This window comes from Aphis gossypii, chromosome 3, assembly GCF_020184175.1.
Source record: "Aphis gossypii isolate Hap1 chromosome 3, ASM2018417v2, whole genome shotgun sequence".
NCBI classification, from domain to species: Eukaryota; Metazoa; Arthropoda; class Insecta; order Hemiptera; family Aphididae; genus Aphis; species Aphis gossypii.
Genome location: NC_065532.1, coordinates 17845236 through 17867578, shown reverse-complemented (window position 1 = coordinate 17867578; position 22343 = coordinate 17845236). Strand labels below are relative to the sequence as shown.

Below are 22343 nucleotides of genomic sequence, written 5' to 3'. Positions count from 1 at the left end.
TGGCGATACTAACTTCTGTTTTTCAAATTTGAACCAATTTTTCTATTGTAATTTATTTAGTGGATAATTTTTCTGAAAATGTTGAGGAGTCTATCAGAACCATAATTATATTAAAATACATTTTTGAATTATTTAACTTTGTGTACCAAAAATAATAAGTTTGAAAGATATAAAGGCTATAATAGGTATAGTGATTTTAACGTTTTAGTGATTAATATTATGTGATCAACAATAATTATTATGATTTGTAAGAATAGTCCTAATTTAATAAATATTAGGTTTAATATGACATCTATTTTATATTTTTGTAAAACCATTTTTAATGACTATTGGACTCCAATAACCTTACTATATAAACATTTTAATAACTGAGAAATGTCTTCAAATTTATAATTCGGTACATAAACATTTTCAAAATAATTATTCACTAAATAATCAACAGCAAAAAAGGGGTTCTCATTTGAAAACGTACAGTTTTATCACTAAAAAACAAGAATTTAAAATATGGTTTTTGAGTATATTTAAAAATTCCAAAAATCAGAACTTGAATTAATTCATTATTAAAAGTAAAACTTTAGGGTGTATATTATGCTTGGTGAGTCACCTTATGTTATTATATATTATAATACCTTTACATATGCACTTAATGTTTTTTATTAATAGTTAGATATTTAACATTCATGTGTTTAATGTTCAAAATAATGTTCTTATATATTATGCCGATTTCCGTCGTAGACTTGTGGGTTGAGAGGACGTATCAAAATAAATACATTATGTTGGCGGCTGCGTTTGATCTTGCATTTATTTTTGATTATTATTTGTTATTGTTATTATATCCATTTTAACCCTTTATAATACTGAATACAAAACACGAAATAAACTTCAGATAACATTTATAAAAGAAAATGTACTTCGTATAATGGCATTAAACGTAAAAGATTTATATAAATGTATTAAATATGTTAAAAAGGAAATTAAGAAATATTTTACATAATATTAAAACTACAACACAAATCTTAAAAATTAACATTTAAATAAGCATTTATATTTATTCGTTAAATTTGATTTCTCGTACATATACCTATAGACAGTTTTTATTATCATGAAATATAATATGGTTATACTAACTTAATATTATTTAATTAATTTTATTGCTAAACATTTTTATAGTTATAATATATGCGGTACTTTACAAAAATAAATAAATAACTATACTTATTTTTTATAACATGTAGTTGATACCTATTTTATATACATATTACATACAAACCATCTTGAACTCGATTTTATGTTTTGACGGTGCTTAATAATCCGTAGATACAAATATAAAAGCATTATGTATGTGCAAGATACTATAGAATATGGCGTACCGTATAATAATTAGGTACCTACTTATATAATAATATAATATGAATATAATGTATATATTGTATATTAATCTGGCAGTAATTAAGTGTATAAACAAAGAAACAATAATCGTAAATAGTAATAAAATTGCACCGTTTTGTCTATAATCTTTTGTATTGACTATTATTTAAAAACAATAAGCTTTTTTCTTATTAACTTAATTGCGCAATAATGTTATAATAAATATTTTCTTATATACAACTCAAAATATTTTGATTTTTAAGTCTGATCCATTACTTAAATTCATACTTTGTACAACAACAAAATGTAAATACTTATTAAGTATATTGTATATGTCATTACTAATTGACACAATGAGATAGTTGTAACTTATAATTATTGATTATTGTCTTTAGCCTTTATTGGTATTTTATTTTCAATCCATTACTATTGATTATAATAGTAACTAATGAAGCATGTTTGATGTTTCCATAAAGATAAATATATTAGTGTTGACTGGTTAGATACTATAGAGCTAATTAGCAATAGTTGTACATACGTTGGCAAACTTTTAGGATAAAAAAAAACATAAGAGGGGGTAACACGATGAGTACAATTTTTTTTTCGGTTACTTAGATAATTCCTTTGATGTGAGTACTACGAGGACATTTTTTTCATCATTCTTTAGGCGTATTTGCGGCATAACTAATTTTTATTCCAATCATCTAAAACAAAATACGAGTTAGTCAAACACATTATGGCTTAAGACATTGAATTCTAATAATAAATTATTAATTCCACAAAAATAACATAATATTCTCATAGTATTCATTATAATATTATATGGTTTTCGTTAATTATATTTTTATGTATGGATAATTTTATAATGATAATGTTTTCTAAACAAATAAGTCTACAGTATTTTTATAAAACTTCGTGAAATATTATCAAAACGATTAATATTTGTTTCAAATTTTTATCAAAAAAAATTTTTAATTATTTTAATAATTTTCTTTAAGAATTTATAAAATATGACAATAATTATTAATGGTTCCTAGTTTTTTAAAATTAATTAGTTATTTCTTTTTTAAAAACCCGTTCATCATAAACATTAAACAATATTATATTAAGTTACATTTTAAGACGACGTATGTGGGGTTTTTCCTAAAATGTGGATGTTTAAAGTTACTGAAACGAACGAGCAAATGGTATCTAAAGACGTTTTAGACTGTCGGTATCGATGAGACGATGAATACAAATTAAAAACATAATATAATATACCTACGCGGAAAACGTCGACAACTATATTTAATTAAACTACAATAATACATATTATATATACAAGAGACGGACGACCTTAAATTAAAATAATTTATGATATTGACCATTCATTTTCGATCGGTAGGGATGAGGGTGGGAGACCTGGACGAACGCAACAGTAATAATGATTTATATCACTTGTCATTTTATATTGTTGTTGTACATTTTAAATTTTATAAATATTCCGTCCCGCCAACGCAAGAAAATAACGTCGTTATACGATATGTATAACGCGATGTTCTCAATAAGTCTTAAGCCCTAATTACTGCAGCTTACCACACTGCACGACATTGCAGTCGTAATATTTTGTATCGTATCAATGTACCATGTACAAAATATACAGTCTTATGTGTGTACAATTTAAGGTCGTTGTCACTATATTATATAATAGGATCTTTCCAGGCACATAATAATATGATCGTTTTTAATGGGAGTCAATTACCGAGTGTTAATTGCAGCGAATACGTGACATCTAGAACGGCAATTTGTTTATAATAAATTATGAAGCGTACAAAATATAAACGCTGTGTAAAAAATAAATTAATAATAATAAGTACGAGTGTTATAATATTATATAAGACATCTGATTTTTCTATTGATAGATAGATATTTATTGCACCTTATACTTTAAAGTATAGGCTTATGGTCGATATCATAGCCGCTAGTTATCAGCCGCTGTAGATTTAAACTCAGCATTTGTGCGTAAAGCAGTATCGATCATTTTGAATAACAGTTATAATTTGTTAAAAAAACTTAAAAAATAAGCAAAAATTAAATCAGAAGCTTGTTTATATTTTTTAAATCCGAGTTTGATATCGCCCTACTCTTCAACACAGTAATCCACGATCGGAGTTCATGTACCTCAGTAAATTAAGTATCTGACTTTAGTATTTTAGTATAGCTGTGTAATCTCTACCTGAATATTCTGCTCGCTATATCAGTGTATTTCGGTTCTTGTGTACCTAGTTCAGTTTCAGAGGGATAAACGGCATCAATGTTCCTTATTTTTTGAACTAATTTGACCTAGATTTGATTAGTATTTGATATATCTTTGAACGTAGTTCAAACTACACTTTAAACTTTTTTGTCAAAATCTATCAAATAATTTTTCAAACTTTAAGCTATAAGCATATGGACATTTGCTTTTGTTGTATATTTAAATAGTAAACATGAGGTTAAATTTTATTTTATTTAAAAAAAAAAGATTCGTAACAATACATGAAGGTTCAGTTAGACTATACAATATATATACGTATTTTTAAATTTTATTTTTGTAATCAATGGTCATTTATAATATATTATTAAAAGTTAATTAATGTTAAAAATCTCTATAGTTGAAGCTTTTTACCAAGTATAATGTATTACATAATATCATATAAACAAAAAAAATTCTACATTTGTGAGGCAAATCAGAATTTACGTGAGAGCTATTCTTTAGAAATCTATATAGGGGTTAAAAAATTAATGAGTTTATTTATATATAATTTTTATTGAAATCGGTCAAGTTTTTTCTAACGTTCAAACATAAGTACTCTTCAGATTTATATAATAATTAGAATAGATATTGAACATCGTGTATCCGTGTATCGAATTATTAATAATAATATTGTATTACCTACATTGAATGTGTAGAGTGTATAAAAAACAACACGGATTCTATTTGGTTTGGCTATCATCACGTAAGGTATATGAGTAGGTAATTACTTATAATATTACTATTTAATATATGTGCAATGGAAATATCGTCGACGGTGAAAATCAATTAAAATAATATTATAATGCAATTGATGTATATCATAATTTCCTAAAATTTAAAACAGTAAATATTACAGATACATCACTCTCCATCATTCTAATTACGTTATGATGTATTTATTTATTTTCTTAATCACTATGGCCCATAGGTCTATACGATTATTTTACATTTTTACACATTATTTACATATTATAGGCACGTATAATATTATGCGTAGATACTATTAAAGGCTTACAGCACATCTACCAATTGAGAACAATATATTCAAATGAACTACCTAATAAATTTTTTCCGATAACATTTAAAAAAAACTACACTTTAGGCCGAAGAACTTGACAAGTGAATAATTCACTGTATCTTCGTAAATTATAATCATCTTCACTACGTAATTATATTATACATTCGTCAGATCTTTCTCTTCTTCAGATTACTATCCTAGTAATTTGATACTCACTAGTGAGATAAACTACGTATACTCATATACATTTATACATTTAACTCATATAGGTAAAAAAATGGTACAGTACATGTAGGTGGCAAACAAATTGCAGAAATTCACTGAAAACTGAAACCCTATAACTTACCAAAAATATAGAATTTTTTGTATTAATATATTATTATGTAATACTTTATATAATACGAATCCCGTAATAGAATATATATTATATAATATGTAAAAATTGTTGAAAATTCACTTAAAGATTGAAAAAATACGGTTGTAGTTTTCGATATTTTAAATAGGTTTAGGTTTTATTGACAAAAAAACATTTCAATTCTCGGCAATTTATCACGCGGCTGTCAAAAGTTCATCGCATAGAATCTTAAGATAACCAAACCCAAAATTCTTCTACGATGGTCACTGTAAATACTACTTTTAATTTTTATGTAAATTATACAGTTATTTTGCGTCTTATATTATAACGATTGTTGCTATTTCTTTTTTTATTCATACATTTAGGGATGTTTTACAAAGTCAATGTTTTCTTTTCCGTTTTCAGAATTAGACTGTCAATACGATTGTTTTAACTTACTATTAAAAATTTCTATGATAATTTTCGCATCAAGGTTTACTCCGGTCTAGCTGTATTACGAAAATCATCAATAGACAAACTCCAAAAATAGATACTTAAAACTTTGTGAAGTATACATCATGACGTTTGCGGTAAAGTTTTTCAAAATTTCTTTTACTCACACATAGACTTTTGTTGTCGTCGACGAGTCGCGATATCCGTTTTGCTATTTTTCCGAAAACTATTTCCTGTCGTAACTATCGTGCGGAAACAGTATTTATGATTATAATATTATATAAGGTTATTATACTGCAGTTTTTCTAGTTTGTCCAGAAAAACTCAACTACCTCCTGCTAGTCCTGCTCTTAAACCCTTAGCCTGGACTCTGGGCCCCATACGAGGGAAACACGATAACCATGATTATGATGATGATGATGATGATGATGATAATTATGATGACGATTATAATAATAAAAACCAGTTGGGTTACCCTTGAAATAATACAAAGGTGGGGCTTATAATATAATAATATAATATATTATCTGTGTACGAAGAGTACTCTAATTGTTTAGCGTGTAATTTCTTTTGAACTCGATAAGATGCCGCTCCTTTGATCCTCGCCGCCGACAGAAGCTATATTATATTATATAGGTGGTGGAGGCGGCGCGGACCAGATGACGTCACGGAAATCACCTGCCGCCTTGTCGCGCACTCGCGCCCATAATAATATTTTAATAATGATAATAATAACACATAAGACCTCTTCCCTCCCCCCTTCCAGCGCATTATAATGCAACGTGTATGGATACGTACAGTAATAGATTACCTAATAATAATATGCTGTGCATAAATAAATGTGTATAATATACCGCTGTAATATGTACCTATGTATATATAGCATGACATAATACACGGTACGCGCACAGATGTACAAAATATATTATTTATAAATTTATAATAATATTATGTGCCCCGTCCGTTACTTATGCACTGCCTTTTATATGCAGGTCTTAATGTATTATGTGTACGCCGTAAAATAATCTCCACGCACGACGTCCGTATCCGAACTGATTACTTCTATATATATAATATTATATTATATATTATATATATATCCACCTTGATTATATTATTAATATATACAATAAGTTCACGCGTTCCTATCGTAACACGTAGATAATATTAAATCACACGTGCGCAATAATAATACTACTATCAATGATACAATTTTCTTTTCCCGTAAATTGTTGAATTACAACAATACCGAATGATCCATGATTAATATGAGACACTCGTTATTTCAATATCTGTATTAACATTTTTATAAAAAAATATATAGTTTTTATTTTTACATTTATTTAATGACAACATACATTTTAAATAATTAATTACCAATCGGAATATTTTCGAAATACTCCGATGTAGAAAAATCGAATTTTCAACGATTAGTTTATGTGTTGACAATATTTACTTTATTTTAAAGCTTTGCAGAGCGGAGTAGAGTGGTGAGGTGTACCTATATACTAGGTAAAATTGTAAAATACTCGTATTTGTCCATTACTTTGTTCGTCTAAATTGAAAACACATAACTTATAAGCTACTTATCCGGAATTTAATTTCTATAGAATGAAATATGCTTCAAAATATGAAGTCTAAGCTGTATGTATTTCAAAAACGTTTCGGAACGTTTTACGTTAAATGGATCGCCCCCCGTATTATTTCCATTTTTTACCGTCGTATACCTCAATACTACTACCTACAATTACAAATACACCTATTCGACTTTTCATCTATTAATCCATTGTATAAATAATAGATCTATAATATGCATAACGTAGTAAAAATGCATGCTAGCAGCTAGCTATCTGTGTAATTATTTTATAGTGATCATTTTGTCAAAAGTTTTTTATTTAAATATTTCAAATTTTAAGTTCTATATACGTTTTTCATATATTAAATGCTGTACAATTATATCACTGCGGTCGACTTGCTTGTTATCAAAAAATGTCTTCGCAAATTATTCTTCCAGACAAATTTATATAAAATATTGTATTCCTTATGTATTACACATATTGTCGATATACTTAATTTGCCGGTCAATTTTTTTTATAGAGAAAGTTACGATGTGACTAAGCTAATATTTATGGCATAACAATATATAATGATCAATACAATATATTTTTGACTAATTATAATTCAAAATATTTTAAATTACATATTGAAGATTTAAAACTATATCATCAACACAATCATATTTTTTTCTGATTTTCAAATCAAATTTAATCATACGTAGTCAATAACAGAATTGTTAACCTTTTTACTGTCAAACTGATATGTGTGCTACGACATATCTTATTGTTATTAAAGTTTGAATTTCTAGAAGGAAGAACTAACTTCTAAAGTTCAAAACATTAGGTATAAAATCTTAATTCCCTCACTTACTTTTATTTAAATTTTAAACATATATGCAATTTTAGCGAACATAGTTAAAGCGAATTATGTGGCTTATTATTTAATTCTTTTGCTATAGAGTTATTTCATGTGTGATAATGTGATATGTTATATATCTGTTTATTTAATGATTGTACGGTTAGAGACGTGAGCTTGGTAAAGTTTATTGGTAAAGGTAAATTTACGTTCATTTTATAGTTGTTAAACTCGATTGATCCCCTCATTTTAAATGTTTTTACAAGCATAATAATTATAATAGTTGCCTACAACTAATGAATACTTCAGAAGAATATTATACTAATATTAAGATTATACATACAGATATTTTATATTTAATCATTTTAGTGAAAATTTTAGAATATTTTTAATAATTATATGTTATATATAAGACCGAGTGTTACTGCTGCAAATTAGTAACTTTCCTTTTATCATAAATATTATTTTTCTATTTTTTATGTTCATATGCTTATTGTAATTGTTACTTCATAATGTATACATTCTAATAAATGCTAAAAAAAATATTATATATTATATTATTATAAATTTTATATTACTTATATATTTTAATGTGTATTAAATTAAATTTAAATAGATATTTATAAACATTTTACTTTAATTTTAAATGAACTTATTAATTTATTAATATATACAAATATTATCATTTATCACTAATGATTCATTATGAACTATATAATCATTAACTAATATCGACATAGATTATTTTAGGATTAGGTTATTATATAAATAAATTAACATAACGAAAAAAAATTATTTAAATGTTTACGTAAATATACCGATTATTTTTAACTAATAACATGTACATATTTTTTTAAGGTTAATTATTTTGTGCGGCTAAAAATTAATTATGCTTTATCATAATTAATAATTCTATACAATAAAATAAATAATTTCTGCTAAATTATATTATGTTTAAATATAATTGCAAATCGCGATATGCATCAGGCTGACGTTACAATTTTGAATTTATTTCTTATATTTTTTATATACCTTAAAGATATAACATACTTCGGGATTTTGATAGGCAACATAATATACATTCATACAAACTATTGGTATCAAACCCCTAATAATTAAAATACCTATTGTTAAAAACATTATTTTTTAATTTTATAAATTTCTAATGTATCATAGTATTTCACAAGACTTACCGATAACGTAATCAAATTTTGTAGACATAATAATAAATTAAATACGATAGACATAATAAAAATGTAATATGTTCATCTACGTCCTACTTAAGTACCTACACGGAACATAATTTTATTACATATTATATATAATTTATATTATTATAAAAACGTGTGTAAATAACATTTTTTATTTTATACAAATTTAAAGATATACTATAATATTTATTTGTTTCCTTTAATTATAAAAGATGTTTCATTAGAATTGATTAGATAGCATCGGAGTAATTTGGATGGGTTGATATAGTTTTTGAAAACATTTTATAATCCAGATAATATGACGTTAAATAATCAACTAACAAATATTGAGTACGATTTAATTTTTTGAAAATACAATTGAGTGTATATTACTTATTAAATAACAAAGACATTTCTCAAATATGCTAAGATTGCGTACTAAATTATGCTTTTCTTTTGTCAAATTTCTAATTATGTTAACTTAAAAATAATTATTTTGTCAACTTTAAAAAGATCAAACTATACTGTATGGGTAAAAATTAATTAATTTCTATTTTACTCATTAAATCATCAGTTCCATAATAATGCAGTTAAGTAATAATAATTGTTAAACAATTTATTTGAAAAAAAAATTTTAAATGGAATTTGATTAAAAATGCATTGTAACTATAAGTACAGATTGTATCTAAAAATTATAAAAATTTATAAAAAAATACTTAGTAGTATTGTAGTGAAATAATAATATTAAAATATGAATGATAACTAAAGAAAAATAAATCAAATAAATACCTATATCAAAACATTTATATATATTTTATATTAATTATTAAATAATTTAATTGAAGTTTGTATGCGTTTTAAATCAGATAAAGTTATATTTTATGAATACCTACCTCTTGAGGTTCATCAAATTTTTATCATTGTTTCAACTTATATCTTCATTAAATCATTTTAAATTACTATTTGTGTTAGTTGGCCAACAGTCATTACTACGTGATTGACGGTTGTACATTTTATGAAAATTGTCTTGACTGTTTGGATTTTGTTTTATACAGACACAATTATTTTATTTTGTTAGGTATATTATAGAAAATAAATTGTGAAATTTGTTATTAAATAAAATAAATTAAACATAATGAATGGTGTTATAAAAAAAGTACCGCCGATAAGCGCCGTACGCAATCGTATTTTACTCATATTATCAACGTTAAATGATGTAAAAATAACATTTATAGAACGCGCTAAAGGTCAACCGTTTAATTAAATAGTTTTACGGATACATTTGATGTCTAGACAGGAATATATTCAATAACGTTTACCAATTCATATTCAATTATTATCATTTTAAGTGAAATTTATTGTAAAATATCAGATGAGGTGTCGCATAAAAATTCATTGACCCATAAACAATTCGGCAATAATTATACACGTAAGTTACACGCAATAAACAATATTCGTTTCAGCTGATAATTATTATAATACAATATAATAAATAATTGTAATTCATAGTTTTTATCTAAATCATCGATAGACTTGAAATTTCTAATCGCCCATTAAATTATTATCAATTATGATCAATGGTCATATAGACATGCATTATAGGATTCTGTAGGTCAAGTGCAGCAAACATTTTTACCAGTCTATTTTCTCTGAGTAATAGCACAAAGATAATATTATATGTAATTATGTAAATAACTTCAATATTATTTTTGATTAATATTAAGCTGATTGTAGTTTTTCAAAATATTTATTGAATAATTATAAGTAATAACAATAATATGATATAATATTTTAATATTTTATTTGTTGTAAATTGTTGAGAATAATATTTTATACTTAAATTGTATTATCCGAAAAGTTTGGTTTTACTATGGATTATTAAAACGTCATGTTAAACATGAAAATTATTTATTTTTGGTTATATTTTATCTACAATAAAAATTAGAAGTGGAGTATCGAGTATAGACTGCATAAGGACTAAAAGCTTTAGATAAGATTGTCAAACATTGGTTGTATTTAAATATCTTGTGCAGTAACATTTTTTTTTTTATATTTAACTTTTAAGTTTACCACAGTTGAGCCATTATTGTTATTGAGTTCGAAATTTTGAATGTCAGGAATTTATAAGGACAGACCGAACCACTTTATGAAATATTTGTTTTAAAATTAAATCATTAGCCACAGTAGGATATGGTAGTCTGGCATAAGTGCGTTGTATACAGTGACTCAGATTGGACTTGACCACAGACCGGACTTTCAAATGTAACTGCATCGGTCAGAGGCTGTTTACACTTTACACACGCTCTGCTTGCACTGCTTCCCTAATACACAAGTCCGTCATGATGATCATCATTATGAAGTGTAATAAATTTAATAGCATATGAAGTTTAAGCGGGACTTGTACAAATAATCTGCTACCAATGTGATTATGACTAAAATTTCATTTAAAATGTTTGTTTCATATTTATCATTACTTTATTAAAGTAATAAGTTACTTGGACTTGACAAGTTACGATTAAACCTCAATAATTTAGTTCACCACACATTATAATAAATAATAATGCACTTATATTTTTTGGATAGCTACTATTTTTAATGTTTTAAGCTATATTTTTAAACGTATATCTTTTTAAGAATAATAAATATTAATTCAAAATTTAACCGTTTGAAACCATTTAATTAGGTCTATAAATTAATTTCCAGACAGAGTATTTTCTTATTTCTCCAACAGCCTCTCATTAAACATCGATAATTGTTTACAAGTTTTTTTTCTCTGATACCATATGGCCCAGATTTTATTTCAAAATATAATTAACTATCGAGTATATAACATGCCTGTATTTCTGTTAAATAAATAATCGGATCTCGCGAAGTTATTCGTCATACTTCTCGCTTATCGTATATCCGTCGCTTCTAATTTATTAAACGAAAAGCTTCAAAAACAATAATGATTAGGTAAAATCTGTTTGGATTTATCGCTTCGACCATTTTACAATGGTTTCAATTGTTAAACGATAAATAAACCGACTGACGATACACCCATATGACAGCTAATACACCAGAAAAGAAATACACCGATAATATCTTATTGTTCTCGTGAAAACACGATAATATTATCATAACGCGTATCTTCAATCAATATATTATTATAATATTATAGCTGTTATATTATTATTATATATCATTTAGACGGCCGGCGGTGGTCGAACACCACCGGTGGCGATATTATAAGCGGTCAGAACACGCGTCGCGGTATCGATCTCAAATCAGGTATATACCAATATAATATTATAAGCGTATTATATCGGTAGTGTTATGTATACACGAGATCACGAGGAGGCGTCGTTATTTTTTTTTTTTTTTACAGCCATAATAAAATAAGCGTTCGTCGCATGTACAGTGTTTATACATGTATCGTATATCTTAGTATATACAATATACTTCTTAGTCTGCAGTACTTGTGTACATACCAACGATGTCGTTAACAACCTTATGTATAACAGCTCTCGCCTCCCGACCGCATATAGCAGCCGTCGAATACTATAAATTATATTCACAATTAATGAGCCGTGTCGAACGATTTCCACCACGGCAGACCTGTTAATTAAATTTGATTAGGACTATATAATTTAATCGTTCTTTATCGTATTCCGATGTTATTTCGTATTTGGTCGGCAGGTTTTCACTTACTATAAGATCGCTATCACGTACTATATCTTTTCGTTTGATTTGTTCGAAAATTTTCTTTGAACACGGCGACGACGACGCCGGAAATAATAATAAATTAATTTGGCCTATTGGTCTAGGATCTAGAACTAGATGTTATATATTATAGTGTACAATAGTATGTGATATCGTCATGTGCGGTAAAACTTTATTATAGTATACGACGTGCTTATAGAATATAATTTACCGACACGGAAACTTCTGCAATAGTTTGCGTTCTGATAGAAATCCAAGATTAATCCACGCGGTAAAAATCAGGTATTGTGATTACTGACAACCATAATAATATTCATGATCTGGTTTCCTAGCGTATGTAATAGTATAAATAATAATTTTCGAAAACACAAAGTAAAAACCGTACGTAGGTACATGTATATATTTTTTCAAACTATATCGTCAACATTTTGTAATTAATTGTGCTTTGTGCTTTGTATTAAGGCACAGGTGGTAAGATAACTGATGTCAACGTATCACAAAATTTCAATAGATAGTATACAAGAATAAACATTTCCAATTTTTGGCGTTATGCAACCGTGAAATAACTTTCATAATTATAATGAATACAAAAATCACATTTATAAAGGAAACTGTATAATGTACACGAACAGAATTAATGGGAAAACTCGAATTGAGTCCACGTAGTAATTTGATAATACTCGAATCGCAGAATTTTTCCAGCACGCAATCACAACAGGTGGTCGTCGTAGTATAGTGTTGGTAAATATTTAATCTACCTAAATGAAATATTAATCATGGGTAAAAAAAATTAACTATGTATTTAATGTAAATATTATAAAATAAAAAATATCCTAATTATATAATTGCATAGATCAGATTGATCAGAGTAACAACATTTTATGAAACTTCCAAGTAGGTAACGCTAATAGGATGGACTGGTTCAAACTATTTTTCCAAATAAATATGCTTGGTTTTAACTCGTGAACTCTATAAAATATGCTAGGAACTAACGTACGTATACAACATATAATACTTGATAAAATACGTCGGGATTCAACTCATGTCATTTTTGATATTCAAGACTCAGCTCAAGGTTATCCTAATAATTAATATAACTTATATAATATGAGGATAACAATCAAAGTTAATTACCTACTTAGGTGTATTTCACACACATACCAATACATTAATGTCATACAATTTAATATGCATATTATATAATTAATAATACAATCAATAAAAATTACTCACTAACGTTTATATTTTACTCGATAACGCGTTGGACTTTTCCCAACCCAACGACCACGTATACTTACACACTGAAAATTCGAAATTACTTTTTATGTACTATGCGCCCATGGAACGACGGTATATTTAGTGATAAAATATAGTTACCAATTACGGTTTAGACGATATTGTGTCAATAAGCTTTATAGAATAATAATAAGTGATAACGAACGCCTGTGCGAATGTAACGAACTATGACAAAGTGTGTTGATTTTTCTTTTTTTCAATCCCGTTTAGCGTTGAGCGATAACACCACAGCATGCATACAAATGGTGCGCAGTCGCTGGTGCAACGAGCGTCCGATGACGTCGTCGTGGGACTGTCAGGTCAAGTTTCTGCCGATGGTGGTGCCGACCAAGAGCGACCGTTTGCAGGCCGACAACTTACTCAAGTGCGTAGACAGCAAGGACACGTTCTTGATGAACTGCCCGCGGATCCGGGACGACGGCGCTGAACTGTCCGATGAATGCAACCACCTAAAGACTAACAACAGGGGATGCACCAGAGGCAACTACAAGTGTTTGGCGCAAAAACCGGTTAACCAGGTAAATGACATAGTTCAATATTCATTTTATTAAGCAAAATCGTTTCGGCGTACTACAACAATAATATTGTAGTAATTATTATTATTCCCTACAACAGTATAGTTACTCGTAAAGAAAAAAATTAAAATGTTATCCTTCAACAAAAATGTCAAACGTGTGTATTTAAAATTATTTTTACGGCGAAATCTACCACTATAATATTATACTCTGTCTATTGTAAGGCCTAGTAGTTATCTACAGATTACTGTGATTTCCTATATTTCATTATATAAGATTTTCCAAAAGACCGTTTCTTGCGTGATATTTTTTTATCAACCCTACATCCATGAATTGGATAAGTCTTTAAATCATATTTCGCAAGTACGGTGTATGAATAAAATGTTTTATTTTGATTCTTTATTTTATTTTATTTCTTTATTATTTTTTTATCCTCTCACCTAATGTCTGTTACTGTGTTGTAAATTATGGTTTTAAAATAATGTTTATCAAAAAAAAAAAAAATATGAATATGGTAGTGGTATTCGTTATTAATATTTCCTCTCCTTATTTAAGCCAACTCCGAACTCTATGTTTCAATCCACGTTGAGTGCGTGATATAATCGTCACGAAAGTTCTAAGTTTATTATCAAATATAAATGTATACAATACCTATAATTATTTATTAATATACAATTTTCGATATTTATTTGATTTTGTTTAAAATTACTTAATTATTAAATATATTAAAATTAAAATTATTATTTCAGTTATAAATCACTAAGATGGAATATTATATATACGTATAATTAATTTAATAATATAAAAGTGTTCTAACGTTACGCACTTAACGTACATATCGTATTCGAATTTTTTAGTCCATTGTGACAAAAAATGTGCACAGTAAACATTTTTATTTTTATATACATATAATATTATGTAAGTGATGCACATGTCGTCGAAATCGTACTGTATACATATATCATATACTCATACAGTTGTACTGGACATGTGCCTTGAACATATAATAATGTAACGGACCAATAAACATTGTTATTAAAACCACTCGCACGTTTTGGTGTCAATTATTCTTAGGAATCGGGTTTCTTACCGGAAGAGGAGTCATTAAATTACAGTTTACCTATTATTTGTAGAACTTTTTTTTTAAGTGAGAGGGCCCAAAAATCCTTTATACTAAGGTACCTGCTATTTCTTTTAATTTTTTTTTTCACTTATTCCAACTGAAACAATTATCATTTGGTAATATTATATATAAGTAGTAACTGAATATTTTTGAGGACTTTGAATAGGCCCAATATACGTAGTTGGTATAGTTATAATAGTACATTAATAATTTTTCTTTAACTACCTACTTGTTTTAATATTCCGTTACGCTCAATCGTTATCTTTCAGACTATAGAAATAATACTTAATCTAAAAATAATAAAAATATCAATATTTCCATTCTGCTAAAAATATTAGACCAAATAATGTGCTGAATATGAACTAAACATGATATATGCAATAGTAGATAGTAGATACTGATTACAGGCAATTACCTACACATCATCTGAAAAACTCAGAAGCATAATATAAACCACTATTGTTTATTTCATCACGTTTAGAAGTACCTAGTAAAGTAGACTACAGTAGGTTAAACGTAATACACATTTTATTAGTCATTAGTTCAGCCCAAATTTTCTGATCTACAATTTTAAGCATCCGCCACCCTGATGAACCCACCCACAGTTTAAGTTGAGGCAAAAACAACCTTCAACTCACCTCCGAGATGTAGGTTAAAACTTAAAATAAAACGTATTAGAAGTATAGAGCATAGAAACAACGAGCAGAACGATCAACTTAATTATCTAGACACACGAATATATCTATAATCTATCATATCTATAAGTACTCGAAATAATTAAAGAATAAAAAATATGCAATTATGAAATCGAACATCGTACAACATAATCAACGTAACGTATAAATTTAATTTTTTGAAGGCTGTAATGCTGTTTGGCGGTTGGAGCCGGAACATGGCTGACTTTGTAACAATGAACGACTTGATGTCGTTGAAGGACCGACTCATTTCCTGGGGATACGCCGAGAATAACATTCGGACGTTTTTCGCAAACGGCATAAATATGAGCATGGACGACGGTGAGTACTTATTTTATCGTGTTTTATCGTATTATATCTATAAATATTCAAAATTCATAACGATAAATCATATTATAATATTATAGCATAAAGATGTAACTACCGTTCTCTGTACTTGGCACATATTATAATTGTCTACGTATTGTACTAACTATAACATTTTCCTTGTGCATATATGTTTTTAGACGGCACCGTAAGTTCGACGACGTTTAACAACGTTGAACCGGCCGACAAGCTGAACATACGCAGATACATCAAAGGTGTCTGTAGCGCTTCACGGTGCGCCGACACGTTCTTCCTGTACTTGTCCAGTCCGGCTAGGAGAGATGGAAACGCGATACTCTGGGACGCCAATGGCAACGGAATTGTGAGTCACTTGTCAGAAATACGTTCATATATGATATAATAATATACAGGTCTACATAAATACAATCATGTCATACCTATTAAATAACATGAAAACGGTATTATAAAGGGCTGGTGCTTATTTCATAAATTTTCTTCTGGTCTCAAAATCTTAAAATTATACTTTATATTTTACTTACAGTCATGATTATAATACTTTTTCACTAATCTGATGCCCGACACCTATGTACCTATGGCACTAGGATAGAGGTTGATACGGTGTAATATGTTTAAAATAATGATTTTAAGCAAGAAAAATTCTCAGTCCTCTTAGAAATACTAAAAATTATCAGATTTAAATAATTGTTTTTTTTTTTTTTCAAATAATAATTTAAAATAATTTCTAAAAAACCATAAAATTGTCTATTTTTAAAGACATATGATTAAGTTTAGGTTTAAATTACGGATACGGTATTATATATAAATACGGCATGTATTAGGTATATTGTGCAATTGGAAAAGGATTTGCAAAAAAAAATTCATGTGAAAATTTTAACAATACAACGCGTGATTTACAATTCGCATAATATAATATATATAAAATTATACCGGCTATTATAATATATTTTATAGTAAATAACCGCTACTGCATATTTATAAATATGTATACAGGGTGATACGCTAAGCATGCTCGCCTCACTTTTTCTTCAAAAATGGAGTTATTCAAATTTGATTTTTTGAAATTTTTTAATATTACTAAAATTCGTAGGTATATTTAAAATATTTTTTCTAAAAAATTTGACATATTAGTATAATAATTTGAACGAGTGATGTTATATTTTTTAAGTTGAAGGACTGTTATATACTTAATATAAACATTTAAATAACTGAAAAACTATACTTGTTATCGATTTTTATTAAGCACATCAAAATTTAAAAAAATGAATTTATTAAATAATTTACAGTAATTAAGTGAGCTCTAATTTGAAAAACAGAAATTTGAATTACCACAGGACACTTCTTGATACTCAGTTGATAGTTCAATTCATTTCAAGAATTTAAAAATATTATATAGTCTTCAAGTATATTTAAAAATTTCAAAAATCAGAATTTGAACTGATTCATATAAACAGAAAAAATGGGGGTTAATATACTTGGTTAATCACTCTGTACATAATAAACATTGCCGATTTGTATACAGCTAATTGAATAGTGAAAAACCTGTACCTGGCAATAGAAATTTTATTGTATGCGTGAGTATTGTTTGCATGCAGATGATCACACGCGGTCCGTAAACGAATTTTTAAGTACATCGGTAACGTGAAACTGTAAAAGAGTGAATGAACATAAAAACAAAAATAATGAATAGGTAATGAAGAATATTGAATAAAATAATAAAATAAAGTTCAGACGAATAAACCTTGGGGTGATTATAATAGTACAATACAAGTAGGTACATAAACATAGGTAATTAGTATTATTCTAATATTTCTTATATAAAAGATGATATGTACACTTTAAATGTGCCGACGTATTTTAATCACAATGACGATTAAATAAATTTAATTTTAGATTTATGTCGGTACCTAATCGGATTTGTCTTTTATAATAATATTATATTTTTTATATGTATAGTTTATATTATAGTTAGGTAAGTACTGTAACTGTTATCGAAATAAAAAGTAAAACTTTTACTGAAGTAGTATAGGTAACTGAATATTGTTGAGGCCAAAATTCCAAATCTATAGCCGATGAGTACTCCGCATTACTCCATCGTAATAATCATGCAGTAGTTACCTACGATTAAGCGGTATCGTGAAATAAGTATTTCAACAAATAATAATATGTTTGAATTAAAAAAAAAAAGTCGTTTAACTAGTAAAACTTCTTATAACGATGCGGTCTCGTGTGGGCCGTACCTACCCAATATTGTAGGTAGGTATATAGTAATAATACCTAGCTAGGCCAACTATATGTCGAGTTGTTTCGATGACATAAATCGTGGCGACACGAATTTTATACACCGCCGGTTGTAGTTGGGTGGTATTGTGAAATGGCCAAGTCGATCGGATAATAATAAAATACAATAATAATAATTCATCGCGCGCGTACTAATACGAATTTTTGGATGAATTTAAAAAACCATTACCTACGCATGGCCACGCGTGCTGTATCTATATATTATATTGTAGGCAAATATACTTTATTACAATATAGACGGGACGGATATAACTATTGTAAGAAATGCGCGTTTTATACGAATTGACTTTGCCAAAAAAAAAAACCATAAGGTACGTGTCTACTGTCTTAACCAGTAAACTAATAAGACGTGTCATAATGTGTAGTCGTTAAATAGTTCGAGCGGTCGTGATGCCCTCTATAACAATGAATAATGATCTATTGCTGCAGAGGTTCTCAAACTTTTGTTTCGCATGCCGCTTATCACGTGTATGCATAGTTTATAATTATTATTGTATAATCGCATAGACGTGCGAAATTTGTCGCTATATCGTATCGCAGCAATGACAAACAACGCTACCGCATGCAAAATACTAGAAAAACTGAGTCTTTATTTCATACATCGTGTAAAGTGCCGACATTATGTTCAATTCGAGATAAAAACATTAACTTTATTACTAATATAAGTACTTAATTATAATAACAATAATTACGCTAACAAAATATGGACATCTCGATAAATTATTGTTATACATTTTTTTTTATTTACTGGCACATCGATAGAAAAAAAGAGTGTTTTAAATTATGGGTCAAGTAAACAGTTACGCGATTAAAAAAAAAATATATATATAAAGTAAATTGAGCTATTAGTGATAAACTGTTAAGTGTTTTCATTGAATAAATCATTACATAGAAGTCAGAAATATCTAATCGAAATAGCCAATATAGGCTATTGAAATTACTAATTAAAATTCATTAAAAATATAAACGAAGTTAATAATAAATTGACAGAAAACAAAAAATGAATCAATTCATTTTACTTTCGTACATTTTTAACTTATTCATTCCAAGGTCCGCATAGTGCGATCAACTGTGTATTATTATATCGATATAATTTTCAGTCATATATTAGAATGATAAAATTGTATGTCTTATATGAACAATAAAACTAATGTACTATGTTGTTAGATCTTATTTAATAAATAAATAAAATTCTTTAAGGACCTTTCGAAGTAATTATTTTCATCTTGTTTTAGAACCGTTTTGAAATTCAAAATAAAATACAATATTTGATTCTATGCAACTATATACATGTAAAGCGATGTTGCATGAATATACTACGCATTACTTTTATTATTATACACACATGTGTATAATACTATACATATCGATATCAAACGACAATTATAATTTTATTTATTGCCTATCTACTCTATCTCTAAAAATATTATTTCCAAATTAAACATAGATAAAGATCTATATTCTAAATAACGAAGAGGTGTATCAAAATATTTTCATGAAAGTCAACTTTTTGTAGTACCTATTATGTATTATTTCTAGTATGTAGAATCTTCGTTCCCAGCACACTCCGTTTTGTTTCCATAAAAACCCGATTTTAATCGACAAAATGCGTTTCTTAAACGCGTATAGTCTATTCACGTTGAATTATTGTGTTAATGCGTAATATCTATTTACACTATACCCTTCTGTATAGCGCCACCGTATTTGTAAGTTCTTAATAATTTATCATTTAAAACGTTGTATACTTCATCAAGCGTTTAATCAAAATTTAATTTTTAAATCGTTTTCAAATATAGAATTTTATATAAATTAATAATTTTCTCCATCCACTAAAATATATTATTAAAAATATAAAATGTACAAATGTCATTTTAGATATTTTTCAAAAACATTTGTAATATACGAGTATATATATTTTCTGTTTTGAATATTAATACGATAAAATTGGTGTAACATACATTTTGAATATGTATACATTTTATTTAATAATAATGCATTTATTTCAAAACTGCAGATGTTCAAAAATATAGTTATTGAAGTATATAATTAAAATCTATATTTTTTAATTTTTGGGATTTTTATACTATTTAAGGCGTTTCTTCATTCTTGTGATGATGAATATATATATTTCTATATGAAATAAAAACCGTCATTTTTTACTGTCCATTTTTAAGGGTATGACTTTTTTTTTGAAAATGTTAATGTAGGTAATATATAAATCAAAATTTACACGAGTAGTTTCTGAGTCATTAAAATGTGTGCATTAATATAGATAAATAGACTAACAATAATGTATATAATATGTAAGGTATTTATTGATTTATATGATCGAAGGGCTTTGTACCCGAATTCAATACTCGGATTTCAGGTTTCCTTTATGCAGAATGTATACTCGGTATTGTTCAAGCACTGTAACAACAAACATTCAGGTCCTTATGTAACCGTTATTATTCGGGTTAATTATGTGGGACATGGGTTAATTCGGACGATGTATATTGTTGTTTAGGGTAAACTTAATTTGAATGCCATGTAGTATGTACGTGTTTTTTTTTAACCATAAGATATTCCTCGGAATATTATTTTAAATCATAATATTTTACTGCCGGCCGAATACCGCTGAACACATCCGAAATGATTATAATATATTAGGTATAATAATGCCGACAGAGCCGCCTCTCCGTAGTTGAAATCTGCATGTTATATTATTATACATACATAGCTATTATACATGCTTACATCAGTCATAATAATCGAAAATTCTCGATTCCACAGGTGGAAAGCGACGAGATCTACACGTCCAAGGAGTTCTTGCACGACATATCGCACTGTTCGGCGCGCCGCGTGGTCGTGTTCGTCGACCAGAGCTACAGCGGTATGTTGGCGCTGCACGCCCAGTTCCAGCGTCGTCGTGTCGAAAACGTCATGATCATACCGACCACTAGCATGGACGATTGGACACCCAGGCACACTTTCAACGCGTACATGAGAGAGTCCAGCAGGACCGCCTGTCTGTCAGAGTACATCAAGGTGAGTCGTCAGCTCGTATACACAAATGCAGTGTTTGGATCGGGAGATTATTAGAAGTGGGATGTAAAAGTGGAAAAAACTGAATGTTTAAATGCTTAATGTTCATTAAGATATTCTATGACACTATAAAAAGTGCGCAAAATTACTGTTAAAAACAAAATAGGGACTCTACCTAAATACTAAATTTAAACATTTGATACTATAATGTCTATCGTTAAAATATATTACGTAAGGCTGTACGCGGTGTGAAAGTAAACAAATGTCCGAATGGTTCTATATAATAATCGTG

The 22343-nt window shown here is 27.8% G+C and overlaps 1 protein-coding gene across 1 annotated transcript in view; it reads left to right on the top strand.

Moving 5' to 3' along the window:
* LOC114124898 (uncharacterized) overlaps positions 1-22343 on the top strand; it is a 36285-nt gene that overhangs the window by 5242 nt on the left and 8700 nt on the right. Inside the window, exons 2-5 of the mRNA XM_050203546.1 lie at positions 14259-14566; positions 16546-16702; positions 16888-17069; positions 21800-22054. Coding sequence (XP_050059503.1) covers positions 14259-14566; positions 16546-16702; positions 16888-17069; positions 21800-22054 — 902 coding nt within the window. The remainder of the gene's footprint in view (positions 1-14258; positions 14567-16545; positions 16703-16887; positions 17070-21799; positions 22055-22343) is intronic.